Source organism: Gymnoscopelus microlampas (assembly GCF_963454915.1).
Source record: "Gymnoscopelus microlampas genome assembly, chromosome: 22".
Classification (NCBI taxonomy): Eukaryota; Metazoa; Chordata; class Actinopteri; order Myctophiformes; family Myctophidae; genus Gymnoscopelus; species Gymnoscopelus microlampas.
In genome coordinates, this window is record NC_139959.1 from 8,629,878 (window position 1) to 8,643,692 (window position 13,815).

The window sequence follows — 13,815 nt, forward strand, 5'->3', positions numbered from 1 at the left end:
AGTGCAATGTACAGGACATTGGAAAAGTGAAAACATTGCTGTTACAACCTGATCCCTTTACTGTCACCATTTACTGTGATTGCTTCAGCTACTGTATATGTGACCGTTGCTCTTGGGTACTCAACCTCTACCTATCCACCTACCTAAACGTTACAAATAAGACAAATCCAACAGATATTGTCTACCCCTCTACTACTGTACCTCAGTGTTAAAGTATGGTGTTGCGCGCTGTCTAATGTCTGAATGCATGCTCTACTGTTACGCTATGTTAGAGTCCTGAATGTCCAGGTACTTCGAGTGTAGCCATGCATTAATTATTCAAAGGTAGGGTAAGGTCAACTTTATTATAGTGTAGGAAGAAGGTACACAAAACAAAACAATCATAAAATACTAATATACACACAGAAGGTACAGACAACAATCATAAAACAGATAACTACAAGTACAGTCCACCTCCTTCCAGCCTTCTAACACTCACACACGCACGCACGCACGCACAACACTGGCCCTGATCACAATACTATCCATCACATCCTACGTTTAGTACTGTCCCTCTCATCTAAAAGTCTAATTTCTGAAGGAACAAACGACTTGCCAATAAACATGGCTGTTCTTATTTGCCTCTGCAGAATCCTTCCTTTGCTCTGATAGCTTAGTTGGAACCTGTTGTGTAGAGGGCGATTGGGTTCATTGAGGATGCAATCAGCCTTCTTCAGAATGAGCTACACACAGCTGTGTAGCTCACATCTGGTCACACCCAATGACCCCTCTCGTCATCCTGATCATGCACTGCAACTACCGTGACCAGACGTCCAGGCTTGACCGGGGTTGTCCAGAGTCCCGACAAATATCTCTAGTCACTAGCCATAAGCTAAGTGCTAAAATAATTGTCCCTCATCCTGATGAAAACACCAGGTGAATACATTTTCTTTTTTGAGAAGATGACAAAAGCAAAAACAAAAATAGCAGATCTACACGCTCACAATGTAGAAGTATCGCAATGATGCTTGTAGATCGGCTATTTTTGGTGAGCAACACGGTTGGATTACCTCACGGCCACGGGGAGGGGTTTCCTCCAGTGACACAGGCACAGTGCTATTTCGGCAGTAAGAAATGTGTGTCGAGTAGTAGTGCAAAATGTTATTGCAAAACTGAAGTGCGAAATTGCACCGAGGACGGCGAACTGTACGTTCAATATTAAATCGAGAACCGTTACACTCCTAGTGTCTCTATCTGGGTGTCATGTTTTCATCACTGCTGATTCGAACCGCAGCCAATAAATACCCTTGCCTACTGCACACAGACATTTTTTCCCAGGAATGAATGCCGATTGTAACCTTTCCCATTAAAGAGAAAAGCCAGATGTTAGTGAGCGATACTGGGTAGTGGATAGTTTTTTTGTCCAGTGGGAAATGGGCTTAAGAAAGCCTTTGGGCAGAGGCAGAGCGAATAAACCATATACACTCACAGCTAGGGAGGTCAAACATGAGATAGGGCGTAAGTCACATGTGATACAGTCTACAGTACGGAAATACACCTCTTTCCAAGGAAGATCTCCCTCATTGAAGATCTCTCTCACTATTGCCCAATGCAAGGTTTCCCAAACTTTTCAGGCCGCGACCCCCCAAAATAATAATATTTGAACTGGGGACCCCACACCCTGAAAAGCACTTGGAATTGTTTGACTCGGTTCCACAGATAAATATTGTGAAAATAGCCGAACTACAAGCTTGTAGATCGGCTATTTTCACAACGTTTGCCTCTTTCTTAGTAATATTTGACAATTTGGTATTAAAAAGGTCTTAAAAGTCGTTAAATTGTCACTTTAGAAATGTGCAGATACCCTGTATACAGTTATACTGTATGTTGGTTTGTTTACTGTTGAGTGAGAAAACACTTGCACATTAAGCTAATCATCTGGGGACCCCGCAAAAGAATTTGGGGACCCCGACCCCCAGCTTGGGAACCACTGGCCCAATGAACATGATGAAACTGAACCACAAAACAAACAGAAAGAAAGAAAAGAAAAAACAAACTTCCAAATTAATTATATTCAGGTTTTGCAACACGGACTGGGAGGCAGGGATAAACGCACCTCCGGGAATCAACATGAAGTAATGGAATTCATGGAACTTAGCAGCTCACTGTCTCCCTGCATTAATTTCCCTCCTGTAGGAGTAAACAAACAGAACCCGAGAGAGAACATTTTGAAGCATCAAGCTAGACAGACACATACAGTGCTGCAGCAGGCAGTAGTAAGAACCTGAGTACAGCTGAACATATCAAACACTTAATTACAAACCACACCACTGGTGGAAAGTAACTCAGTACATTTACTCAAGCAGTGTACTTAAGTACAATTTTGAGTTATTTTTACTTTACTGGAGTATTTCCAATTATCAATGCTTTAACTTCTACTCCACTACATCTCAGAGTCAAATATTATACTTTTTTACTCCACAAAAAAAACGGGCCATTCTGCATAATGAGTACTTGTACCGGACTTGTACTTGTAACAGATTTATACAATAGGGTATTGATACTTTTACTTAAGTCAAAAAATGTAGTACTTCTTCCATCACTAGTAGTAAGAACCTGAGTACAGCTGAACATATCAAATAACAACACTTAACTACAAACCACACCCATAATGCCATACATCAAGGCAAGCTATACACTAACAACAGTCATTGTGGAATAAATATGTGGTCCCAAAACATACACACGCGCACGCGCACACACACACGCACACGCACACACACACACACACACACACACACACACACACACACACACACACACACACACACACACACACACACACACACACACACACACACACACAGTGTTACTGTACTGTATATCACCAAACTGACTTTTATATGGCCGTATGAGAAAGCACCTGGACATCCTGTGACATGACAAATGAATGAATTATGTGAAGAGCCAGGTGTAAACATGTTTGTTCACTCTGATTTATTATACACTGCCAAATGTACACCATCAATTTCCGAAGAAACACGACGAGTAATATATTTCTAAACGGTCTGATGCGAGGATCTTATGCATGAAGTAAGTACATGGTTCACACAGCAAGGTGTGAAACTGAGTTATAATCGAAATTATTTGACAACTACAAGGCAGTAGTAGTATGTTTGTATGTATGAGTGTGCATATCACATCTTATCGCGTGCCTATTGTCCAATGACTGTCTCAGTCTAATGCCTCCGATAAAGAATTTGGACTTTGGAAATGACACAACCAGACAGGCATCAAGAACCACATGCAGAAATCAACTCTTCAGCAGACAGCAAACAACAAAACAACACCAGAGAATAGATCACTGTCACAAGTCACTTAGTTTGTGGCATGTCCAGGCTTGCCTGCGGTTGCAGTAACAAATGGTTATGAAACCTCGCTTACATCCAGGGCATACCAGCTCTTTCCCCTCCGTCTTTGTCCTCGTGGGAGGACTATTATTCTGTCGGTTTACCTGAGGACACCTTGCTGACCTCACAGACTATAGTGGCAGGTTGTTTTCATTTGGGTCAAACTAAGATAGGCACCGTGACTCACGGCGAGTCAAGGGCTGGCGTCTGAGAGTCTGCGTCATCATGGCCACTGTTTGGAACCTGCATGGCGGAGGTGTGGGGAAAAGTATTGTTGCCAACACTTGTGTTAAGGCACCAGCTAACCCAAACACTGTCTCCCCTTGAAGCAAAAAAAAAAAGAAGGGCCGCAAGACCGGAGAAAGGTCACGGTGAGTGTTGTTTTGAAGTGGTGGGCTGATTTATGGGAGTTGCAATGGTGCTGTAGTTCAAGTTCAAATGGTTCAGAGATGACACACTGGCATTTTAAGCAGCGATGGTGCCTAACTGGCTGAGCCTATAGTGTCCCAGACAGTTAGTTCACAGCCTATATGCTTCTTGTCAGCTCAAGGACCAGAATTTGAATCCGACCTCACATCACGTCTCTCCTCTCTCTCTCTGCCCTTGGTTTCCTCTTTCTCTACACCAGTGGTTCTCAAAGTGGAGTCCAGGGACCTCAAGGGTTCCCAGCAAAATGTGTTAATATAGCATGAAAATCAGTTTAACCTCTTTAACCCTATATACATCAGCTATGAAAAAATTTTAACAACACAAATCTTGTATGGGGGTCCCTGGCACAACAACTTTTCAAATGGGGGTCAGCGGCCAAATGCAAATCAATTTGAGGGTCCTTAACCAGGAAATGTTTGAGAACCAATGCACTGACCTACCTGAAATAAAGCACAAAAATGCCAAATAATGATCATCCATAGTGGACACTCATTCCTCCTATCTCGTTCCCCATTATCCCTCCATCATCATTCAACAGTACCGTCATAGCTTACATGCTGCAGGGGATGGAGTCATCGTCTCTCCTGTTTACCGTTACCACCTTCTCAATATGAAAGCCTTTTTCTTGTCAACAAAAAGGTAAAAGAACGTTGGCTAGAGGGGTATGAGGTTGTTTGTGTGTATTTGTGGGGGGTGGGGGAGGGGTAGATAATGACAGGAGCAATGACAGCTTGTTTGTGCTGCAGACCACCTCTTCCGTTCTGCAACAGCAAATGAGCCCAAAAGGAGGAAAACAACCAGGGAGAGGTCTTGTTTATTGTGTTTATGATGGTGTACGTGTACGTGTACGTGTGTGTGTGTGTGTGTGTGTGTGTGTGTGTGTGTGTGTGTGTGTGTGTGTGTGTGCGTGCGTGCGTGCGTGCGTGCGTGCGTGCGTGCGTGCGTGCGTGTTTGTGTGTGTTTGTGTGTGTGTCATGCTGTGGGGGTGCTTGCACATGTTTGTGTGTGTGGGTACAATGTTTGGGTCAGTTTGTGCCTGTGTATGTGTGTGTGTTTGTAAGAGGACTTGCACACTTGTGCGCGTTGCGAGTGCCTGTTTTACAGCTGACGATCAAAGCTCCCCTCCCCTCCCATGCTGAGCGATGCTGGGCTGTTGAACCTGAGATGATTAGAAGGCACGGGGAGACTTAACGAGCTGTCTGAGGCCCAGGGAGCCGCCATCATTATGACAAAACTCCTCGCCGCGGTGCGGTGCGCCCGGCCAGGCACCAGAACAAGGGACATGGGCTTTGCCTTTCATTTACATGCCACATACATTGCCACATACACACACACGTGCACACACAGACACACACGCACACACACACACACACACACACACACAGACAGAGCCCAGTGATTAATTTCCCGGAGATCCATCATCCCCGCTGAATTGTGCGCGCGTGTGTATGTGTGTGTGTGTGTGTGTGTGTGTGTGTGTGTGTGTGTGTGTGTGTGTGTGTGTGTGTGTGTGTGTGTGTGTGTGTGTGTGTGTGTGTGTGTGTGTGGGGGTGGGGGGGTCTGAGTTCATTTCCTCTTCTGCTCTGTCTGAGGTCGGCTTAACAGGAACCAGTCTCTTACCGTAGGTGGAAGAACACCTGGGGGGGTTGGCTTAATTTGATATGAAATATTTATCCTAAAACGTCCCCCCTGGACCTCTTGTTAATTACTAAACACAGAGATTTATAGTGGCAAGGATCCGTGTTAGTATTTTAGGTACGACTCAGGATTTAAATGGGGATTGGAGTTTATTGATTGTGTTGCTGTACTAGGCTTGTTTCCTAATGCTGTTTAAACCAGTGCTTCTCAAACATTTTCAAGGACCCCCAGATTAATATGTATTTGTCCGCAGACCCTTTCATCTGAAAATATTTTGCGCCAGGGACCCCCCAAACAAAATCTTCCAACACTGGAATCAAAGCCATAGGCTACCTCTATCTGGGAGCTGTTGTCCTGTGTGTCCTCAGCAGAGAGCAGACCTGGGAAGCCCTCCGGTTCCTCCAGGTCCTCTGGGTCCTGGTCCGGTTCCTGGTCCGGGTCCGGGCTGGCCCGGTTACTGTCCATGTTGCGTGGTTCTGGGGACAGCCATCTCTTCCATCGGTGACTGTACAGCTTCACATCTACCGTCACGTCTAGCTCGTCAGCTGCCAGCCCCTGCGTGTACGAGTAGAAAGCCCCTGAGGAGACAGGATGAGCGAGGAGTTCAGTAACGAATAACAGTGGTATAGGAAAAAAAAATCAAAAGAGTACATTAGCGATGCAGGGCACGGAGACCAGTGTTTCCAAGTCTGCTTATTATAAGCGACTTGTTTTTCTGTAATGTCGCTTGTAAATATTGGTGTTTTTTGGGGGGGGCTGGTTTCTAAAGTGTAGTTGCTTATTTGGGCTGGCTTCCTTGTTGTTTAAACCAGTGGTTATCAAACATTTTCATGTCAAGGATCTGAAAATATTTTGTACCAGGGACCCCTATACAAGATTTGTTTATTTCTTTTTTTTGTAAGATTTATTTTTTGTTTTTTTATGCCTTTACTGATAGGACAGTATAGACAGATAGGAAATGGGGGGAGTAATGGGGAGAGAGATGGGGAGTGACCCGCAGCAAAGGCCGTCGGGATCGGGACTCGAACCCGCGACACACGCCCTACTGGTGAAACTCCTCAAGTGCAACTGACTCCATGTGTATTGGAGGAGACATGTGGATGTCTGTCTACTCTATGCCACGTAGTCAGAGTAATGGTCTGTCGGACTAACGTATGCCCCCCCCCCAGACCAACGGTATAGCAGTGACAAAGACGACGAAATTGGGGATCAAATGAAAAAAGTTAAAGTAAAAATGAAACAAATACAGTGCAAATCCCTTGCATGGCGGCACAAAGTCAAATAACACCAAATACAAATCCCATAATAAACTCACTGTCACCGCAAATATACTTTTATTGGTGTAATTATGCGACATGTTCACTATCTTCAAGCCAATGAAATGTAAGCCATTGAAGCCCCAATTAGTGAAACTGAAAGGAAAACCTCTTAGCCTGCAGTGTGCACCGGTAGATGGTACAGAAGTAACACAATTACATAGGACAATAACATTTTTTACTGTCAATAAGGCCGTGCTCCAGCCTCGGAGGCAGGCGCCTCTTGAATCATTAATCGTTCCGTCTCTCCATCATAACTCACTGTCTTAATGGACCGTTCTCTTTTGCACTGGAGTGAGAAATCTCTCTGGCTGAAACAGAATGCACATTAAACTACTTGAACCCAAACGCCACCCTATTCTGGCGGAACATTAGCCAGAAGTAGCCGATCTACAATGCTCACACAAGTCACAAAGTTATAGGTCTATTGCTATTTCTGCCGAAGAGAGTCGGTGTAGAAGGAAACAACCAGTGTTGCCAGATTTTGTGAGAGAAAAAAGCAGCCAGGTCTAGGAAAACAAGCCCAGAAGAAGCGAAGTGGCCACATGAGCACTTTAAACCTATATACTGTATACATGAGCTATTTGAAAATAGCCGATCTACAAGCTCACAACGCGTCGCACCTTGAAGATCTGCTATTTTCAAAAAATCTTGAAATAAAATGTGGAATATTTTCAGATGGGGGTCAGTGGACAAATGACATGAAAATATTTGAGAACCACTGGTTTAAATAATTTGGAAGCAAGCCCAAAATAAGCAACTACACTTTAGAAACAAGCCCAAAAAAAACTCACAACTACCAATATTTAAATCCGAATTTACAGGGAGGAAAAGGCCAAAATCCCTTATAATAAGCGGACATGGCAACATTGGAAACAATAGCAGACCGTTTCACTATTAGAATAGAGGGTTTAAGCGGTTAGGAGTGACTCAGAGTGACTCAGCATCCATCACACACACCAGTTAGGCCGCAGTCACTCACGGCCAATCAACCTTATCGCTGGGTTGCCACTTAATGGACTGATGGCAGGCACTGCTGGATGTTGTAAGAGAAATAAGCAGCCAGGTTTGTGATAACAAGCCCAAAAGAAGCTACTAGGCTACATGAGCACTTTAAACCAGTATACAGTACCTTTGAAAATAGCCGATCTACAAGCTCACAACATGTCACGATGCGATGCGTTGTGAGCTTGTACCTCTGCTATTTTCAAAAAGCCCTTGAAGTGAAATATTTGGAATATATTTGAAAAAAAATAATTCAAATGGGGTATGCGAAGAAATACATTAAATGTGGTCGTCCTTGACATGCAAATGTTTGAGAACTGGTTTAAACAATAATATAAAGAAATTGGAAGCAAGCCCAAGTAACTACACTTTAAAAAAATACTTCCTCTACGTGCTTTGCACAAATCTTTGGTTAACCAACAACTGGTGCGCCCTTTTAAAATAATTAATTACAATAATTATGAGAATCACATAATAAATTACATAAGTATGACCATAAGACGTTTGGAACACTATCCTAACAGTCAGACTTTGACCCCTGTATACCCTTTTAGTGTGTGTGTTATTACTTCAGGCCGATGCCAAACTGTAATAAACTTTTCCAAGGAGGAGCAAGGACTGCTGCTATGAGGATTTAATTGATGGAGGTGGTGGAGGAATGCTGATGCAGAGCGATGGATCAGAGATGCTACAGAGAATCAGGCCGGTATCCACACACAGACAGCACATATGCTTGTACTCGGATGCACTTTGCAATAGATCGTCTCTGTTGGGTGGAAACCCCATATGTCCAACACTGTTAGTCACAAAAGTAGCAAAAATAGCAATAAACATGCACTGATGATGAACATCATGCAACAGGGAGAGACAAACCTAAAGGTCATTATGCATGCACTCACACCAATGCTAACAGGTGAAATGTTAAAGGAGGAGTTCACCCCAAACATGATTTATTTTCTATCAATTGCACACCCCATGAAGCCTTGAATACATGGATCTATTTTGTTTTTTGTCGCATTCCTAAGCCAATAATTTGATGCCCGTGTGTATTTCCGGTAGGACACACAAATAATCTACTTTGTGTCTCCTACCGGATACATTAGCCGGTAGGAGACAGGAATCAAATTATTAGCTTAGAAATGCGACAAAAATACAAATAAATCCATGGATTCAAGGCTTCATGGGGTGTGCAATTGATAGAAAATAAGTCATTTTTTGGGTGAACTACTCCTTTAACAGACACTTTTAGTGGCAGTCTACTCTGGAGCCCTACTCAGACTGAGAGGTTCAGAAAAGGCAGAGAGCGGCAGCCCGCAACTGATGAAGAAATCGAGATTGAAAACAAATTGGTTCAATTGGTTCAGGCAGGCAGGTCAAGACAGGCTTCACTTGCCTACAGTTTTTGTGGTGTTTTTCTTTCTTTTTTTTACTTGCCCCGGGCAATCAGGCACCCGTTAATGTCAGACTCTGCAATATCATTGTGCCCTTGCCAGCAAGGTGATATTCAAGAGCCCTTAGCGGCCAGTGTCCCAGACGGCCACTCCATACCAATCAAGCATGTATACACAAATTCACGGAGCGCTGCCCTGTAGGCAACCATTGCTGCGGTGTCAGACTCAATCAGCTGCTGCTACGGAGTCAGTCAGCGGCAGTCACTGACTGCTCACGTTACTCTTTTACCTGCTTTTTTCCAACCTTCACTAACACTAACTTTACAAAGATGTACAGAAAATCGGGACGAACCACCTACGTTAGGTGCCAGTAGGCTAGTTTATGGCTGCTCTGCTAACGTCAACAGACGGACAGAACCGCAGCAGCAGCTGACTGACACCGCAGCAATGGCGGCGCCACCTACAGGGCAGCGCTCCGTGGATTCGTGTATATAGAACCCATAAGGTTCATGGCCCAGGAAGAAGCCTTCAGGGTGGTCCACCAGTCCAACCAGACCAGGCAAGCAGAGGGATAGGCGGAAGACGTGGGCCACCGAGAGGCGCATGGGCCAACCACCCACCCCAACCCAGAGTTCCCTCACTGCTCTGTTACTGAGTGCCACTCTGTTACCGAGCCTGGTGAGAACTTGAGAGGGACCAGTTCTGGCCTTTCCACACAGCGTGCAAGTGACCTAAGTGACCGACAGAAAACAGCCCGCTGGCCGGGACGGTTGGCGTAACCGTCTGGGCACCTAGGCTGGTAATCCAGCCTGACAGCGCGTTGCGGGGTCGACTCCCAATCCCGACGACCTTTGCTGCGTGTCACCCCCCCATCTCTCTCCAAATTTCCTGTCAGTCTACTCCTATCAATAAAGGCAGAAAAAAGCCAAAAGAAAAAGGAAAAAGAAAGAAAAACAGCCCGCTGACGACACTAAGAGACAATGTTCAGTTTGTTCATACAGTATGTTGAACACTTTGACGCTAAATAAAATGTGTTAATTAATTAATGTGTGGAACAAAACATATTCCCTACCTCTATTGCCACCAGGGCAATAAGCTCTGGGGTGATAAAGCAGATAGATGCTGTCAAATAGGCTGCTGGTGTGTGTGTGCACAGCTCAACCAGGGTTATAAAACCTGATTTCACTGCAAGAGGGTGCCAAGTAACACACTTCCCATGGTGACAGCTTATCCATTAAGCCTCCTTTCAGAGGCTGGAGATATGAAGGGGCCGCGTCGCATCAAAATGGGCCATGAACACATCCTTATTATGGTTAGTGCACCCAGGCGACCGACTCAAATATACTTGAAGGACCATATTGATACATGACCCTTCCCTTTGTCTCTCCCTGTCCGGGTGTACTGTACGTCAAGTGTGCAGTAGCAATTTGTCCTGTTGAGAAATCAGGGCATTCACATTGCCCACTACATGCCAACTACATATACAATAGGCTCTATGCACAGCAGCCATATTGGGGGGGGGGGGGGGGGGGGGGGGGGATGGGCCTATTCCTTACTTCCTTCGCAGATGTTACCAATGATGCTAATTAAGGTTGTGTTCCATTCTGGTCAAACAGAGTCAGGGTGCTGATATTGTGCCATGTTGGCTCACTGGAAACACTCTGCTACACCAGTGGGTCTCAAAGTGGGGTCCAAGAGCCAGTTGCACCACCCCACACTAAGTTCAAACTTAGCCTAGTTATAGCTTAAATGGCTTTTAAAGCTATATCTAGGCTAAGTTTTAACTTAGTGTGGGGTGGTGCAACAAGCTCCAGGGACCCTCATGGCTCATTGAGGGGGTTCCAAATGGCCCCTTACAGTTGTGTAACTGAGAGTGTACAAATGGAACCAAATGGGCCCTGTAAGGTTCCATTTGCACACTCAGTTATTGCACACTCTTTAGTTATGCCACGGGGAAAAGTTTGAGAACCACTGTGCTACACTAAATGGAACAGAGCCTTCATTAGAATCATGTAAGGAGGAGGCCCAATTTCTGTCCAATATGGCTGCTGTGCATAGAGCCTATTGGCTCCTGCTAACGAGCCTATTAGCAGCAGCAGCAACAGAGCACACTGGGATTTACCATGAATAATAAAAAATAAAAAAAAGTGCTGAAACCCATTCAGGTCACCTGAATTTCGTGTTATTCAGAGCCTGTATCGCCACAGACAGAATGAAGACAATTCCCTGCTGTCCAGTGCAAACTGCCTCCGTTTGTTGGGTCAGACCACGTCATCAGCGCTAGTGGGGATTCCACCAGGCAGATATGGTACATGAGGGAATCCCAACGGCGAGTGACGTCACTCGGTAAGAGCTGGAGTGCACCGCTTTTGCCGTTTGTGTCAGAGAGAATGCAGAATGTGTCACAGCAGCACTGCGTCATGGACCCCCAGTTCCTTCCAGAAAGAGTACTGATGGGACAAATTGCATCCAGAAAGGTGGCGGTGACCTACAGTACGATGCAAGTCTCGAGGGGCTGTGAAATCACCCATGTAGAGCAGTGCTTCTCAAACTTTTTCATGTCAAGGACCCCCAAATTAGTATGTATTTGACCCCCCATCTGAAAAGGTTGTGTCAGGGAACCCCAGAAGAGAAGATTTATGTTAAAAAAAATCTAAAAAATCCAAACTCTTTCAAGATTTTTCTAAAATGCTCAAAAATAGCAGATGTGACACAAGCTCGCAGCGTGGCACAGAGTGATGCACTGTGAGCTTGTATATCTACAATTTTTAAATAGCCAACGTAACACATTTTGCTGGGGACCTTTGAGAACCACTGATATAGAGCCCCTGCCCCTATTATATGGGCGGCTCCCTGGCAGCACATATAACCTATTTGGAGCTTTGAAGCATCCTCTGCTTCTTTTAAAAGGCCATCATGTATTAGTCACAACAGACAATCAATACAACTTTTATGGTGTATAATAGCAACATTTCTCTGTCCAGTGCAACCTGCCTCCGTTTGTTGGTGTTCATGTCGGCTCACAAATGGACAATTTGGAGCAGTGTTCATTTCCAAGGCTGTCACTGAGATATATATACTCATGTCCTGCTATGTGCATTCCCTCTGCTGACCCCGATTGCTCCCTGCACACTAATGGAAGTACAGGAGGAGGGATCGTTACCGATAGCCCCAAGGTGAGCGAGCAGCTATTCAATGGCGGAAATAATTATCTTTCTCTACTACGGCCATCCGTGGCTTCTCCCATGCACCGAGGGTTGCTCTCTCAGGCTTGCGCTTATATAGATATACAGAATTTCATCTTCATCTGGAACGCCTTGCTCTATGGGCTTGGCCCATGAGAGGTCTAATTTGAATGCTGCGCGGCTTCCAAATGTCACTGCCAGTGCTATTCAAAGTGTAAGAGAGCCCATGTCTACCAGGACACTTTATGAATGTAAAATGGCGTGTGTGTGTGTGTGTATGAGGAATGGTCACAGATTATCTCATTGTGTGAGCTTCAGTTGTGGAGTAGTTCTTCCTACAAGAGCTGTTAGATTAAAGGTAGAGCCCTTTCCACCATTAAGCATTAATCAGCCTGGCTGGCATGTAAGGGTTTGAGAGATCATGAATCATGATCAGCTGATTGAATTCACGTTCAAGTATTGATGTGCATTAATGTGCATTGCCCTGCCCAAATAAACACATAAAAGTAAATGTAAGTAAAGTTTACAGACGTGACTGTGGGTCAACGCCCCCTTATGTTTTTTTGTTTTTTTTTTATGAAAGGAACATGTCACCTTCCCGCCCAGTGTCTAAGCATCTCGTCCCATTATGGGATTTATCCATAATACTAGAGGCACTTTCCCAACTGCCATTTGAGCCTCTGGATCAAGTGGATATGAAGGTGTTACTTCGGGTATTTTTTTTTTTTGCCGAAGCGTGTCAGTGACAATAATGCACTCTCTGTGCACTACTGCACTTGGAGTGTATCCTCACACAGTGTGCACAAGATCATTCTGAAGTAGCAATGGTATGGTAGCAGTATTAAGGGTTACCTTGTTCCTCTCTTAAAAAAAAAAAACTCTCATTCTTGTAGAGTTGTCTACAGTATGTACTATACATTAATACTGATCAGAAATTAAATGCTTGCTAGGCAATCTTCTTCAAAAGACACATGAAAACAGGTTGAAACACCCCTGCACTAGAGGAATGGCTGGGCTACATCTTGGACTCTTTTCATGGGTGATATACTCCACCAAGATGGGCTTTGCCTTTAATTGTTTGCAGGATTTTATGAATGGATCTCTCATTAAGAGCTGGGCCTCTTGGGTCAGTCTTCCAGATAAGCTTGTCTGGCAATACGTGAATTAGTATGTCCCTATAAAGAGCACTGGCTCTCAAACCTTTAAATTTCATAACTCTGAGAGTGTGCAAATAAAACCCATTCGGTTCCATTTGCACACTCTCAGAGTTCCAGACCTGCACAGGTCCATTTGGAACCCCCTCAAGGATCCCTGAGTGTCCCTGGACCCTACTTTGAGAACCACTGCCAAAAAGAGACACAAAACAAATATTTGAAAGAGAACTTGAGGTTACTTCGGTAACCCCAGTTGTCTAATAATATAACACCTTCAGCCGCAGGTGGGTGAGCCCTGACACAGGGTT

The 13,815-nt window shown here is 44.6% G+C and overlaps 1 protein-coding gene across 1 annotated transcript in view; it reads right to left on the minus strand.

Moving 5' to 3' along the window:
• plxdc2b (plexin domain containing 2b) overlaps window positions 1–13,815 on the minus strand; it is a 139,529-nt gene that overhangs the window by 79,375 nt on the left and 46,339 nt on the right. The window contains exon 2 of the mRNA XM_084048773.1: window positions 5,790–6,034. Coding sequence (XP_083904899.1) covers window positions 5,790–6,034 — 245 coding nt within the window. The remainder of the gene's footprint in view (window positions 1–5,789; window positions 6,035–13,815) is intronic.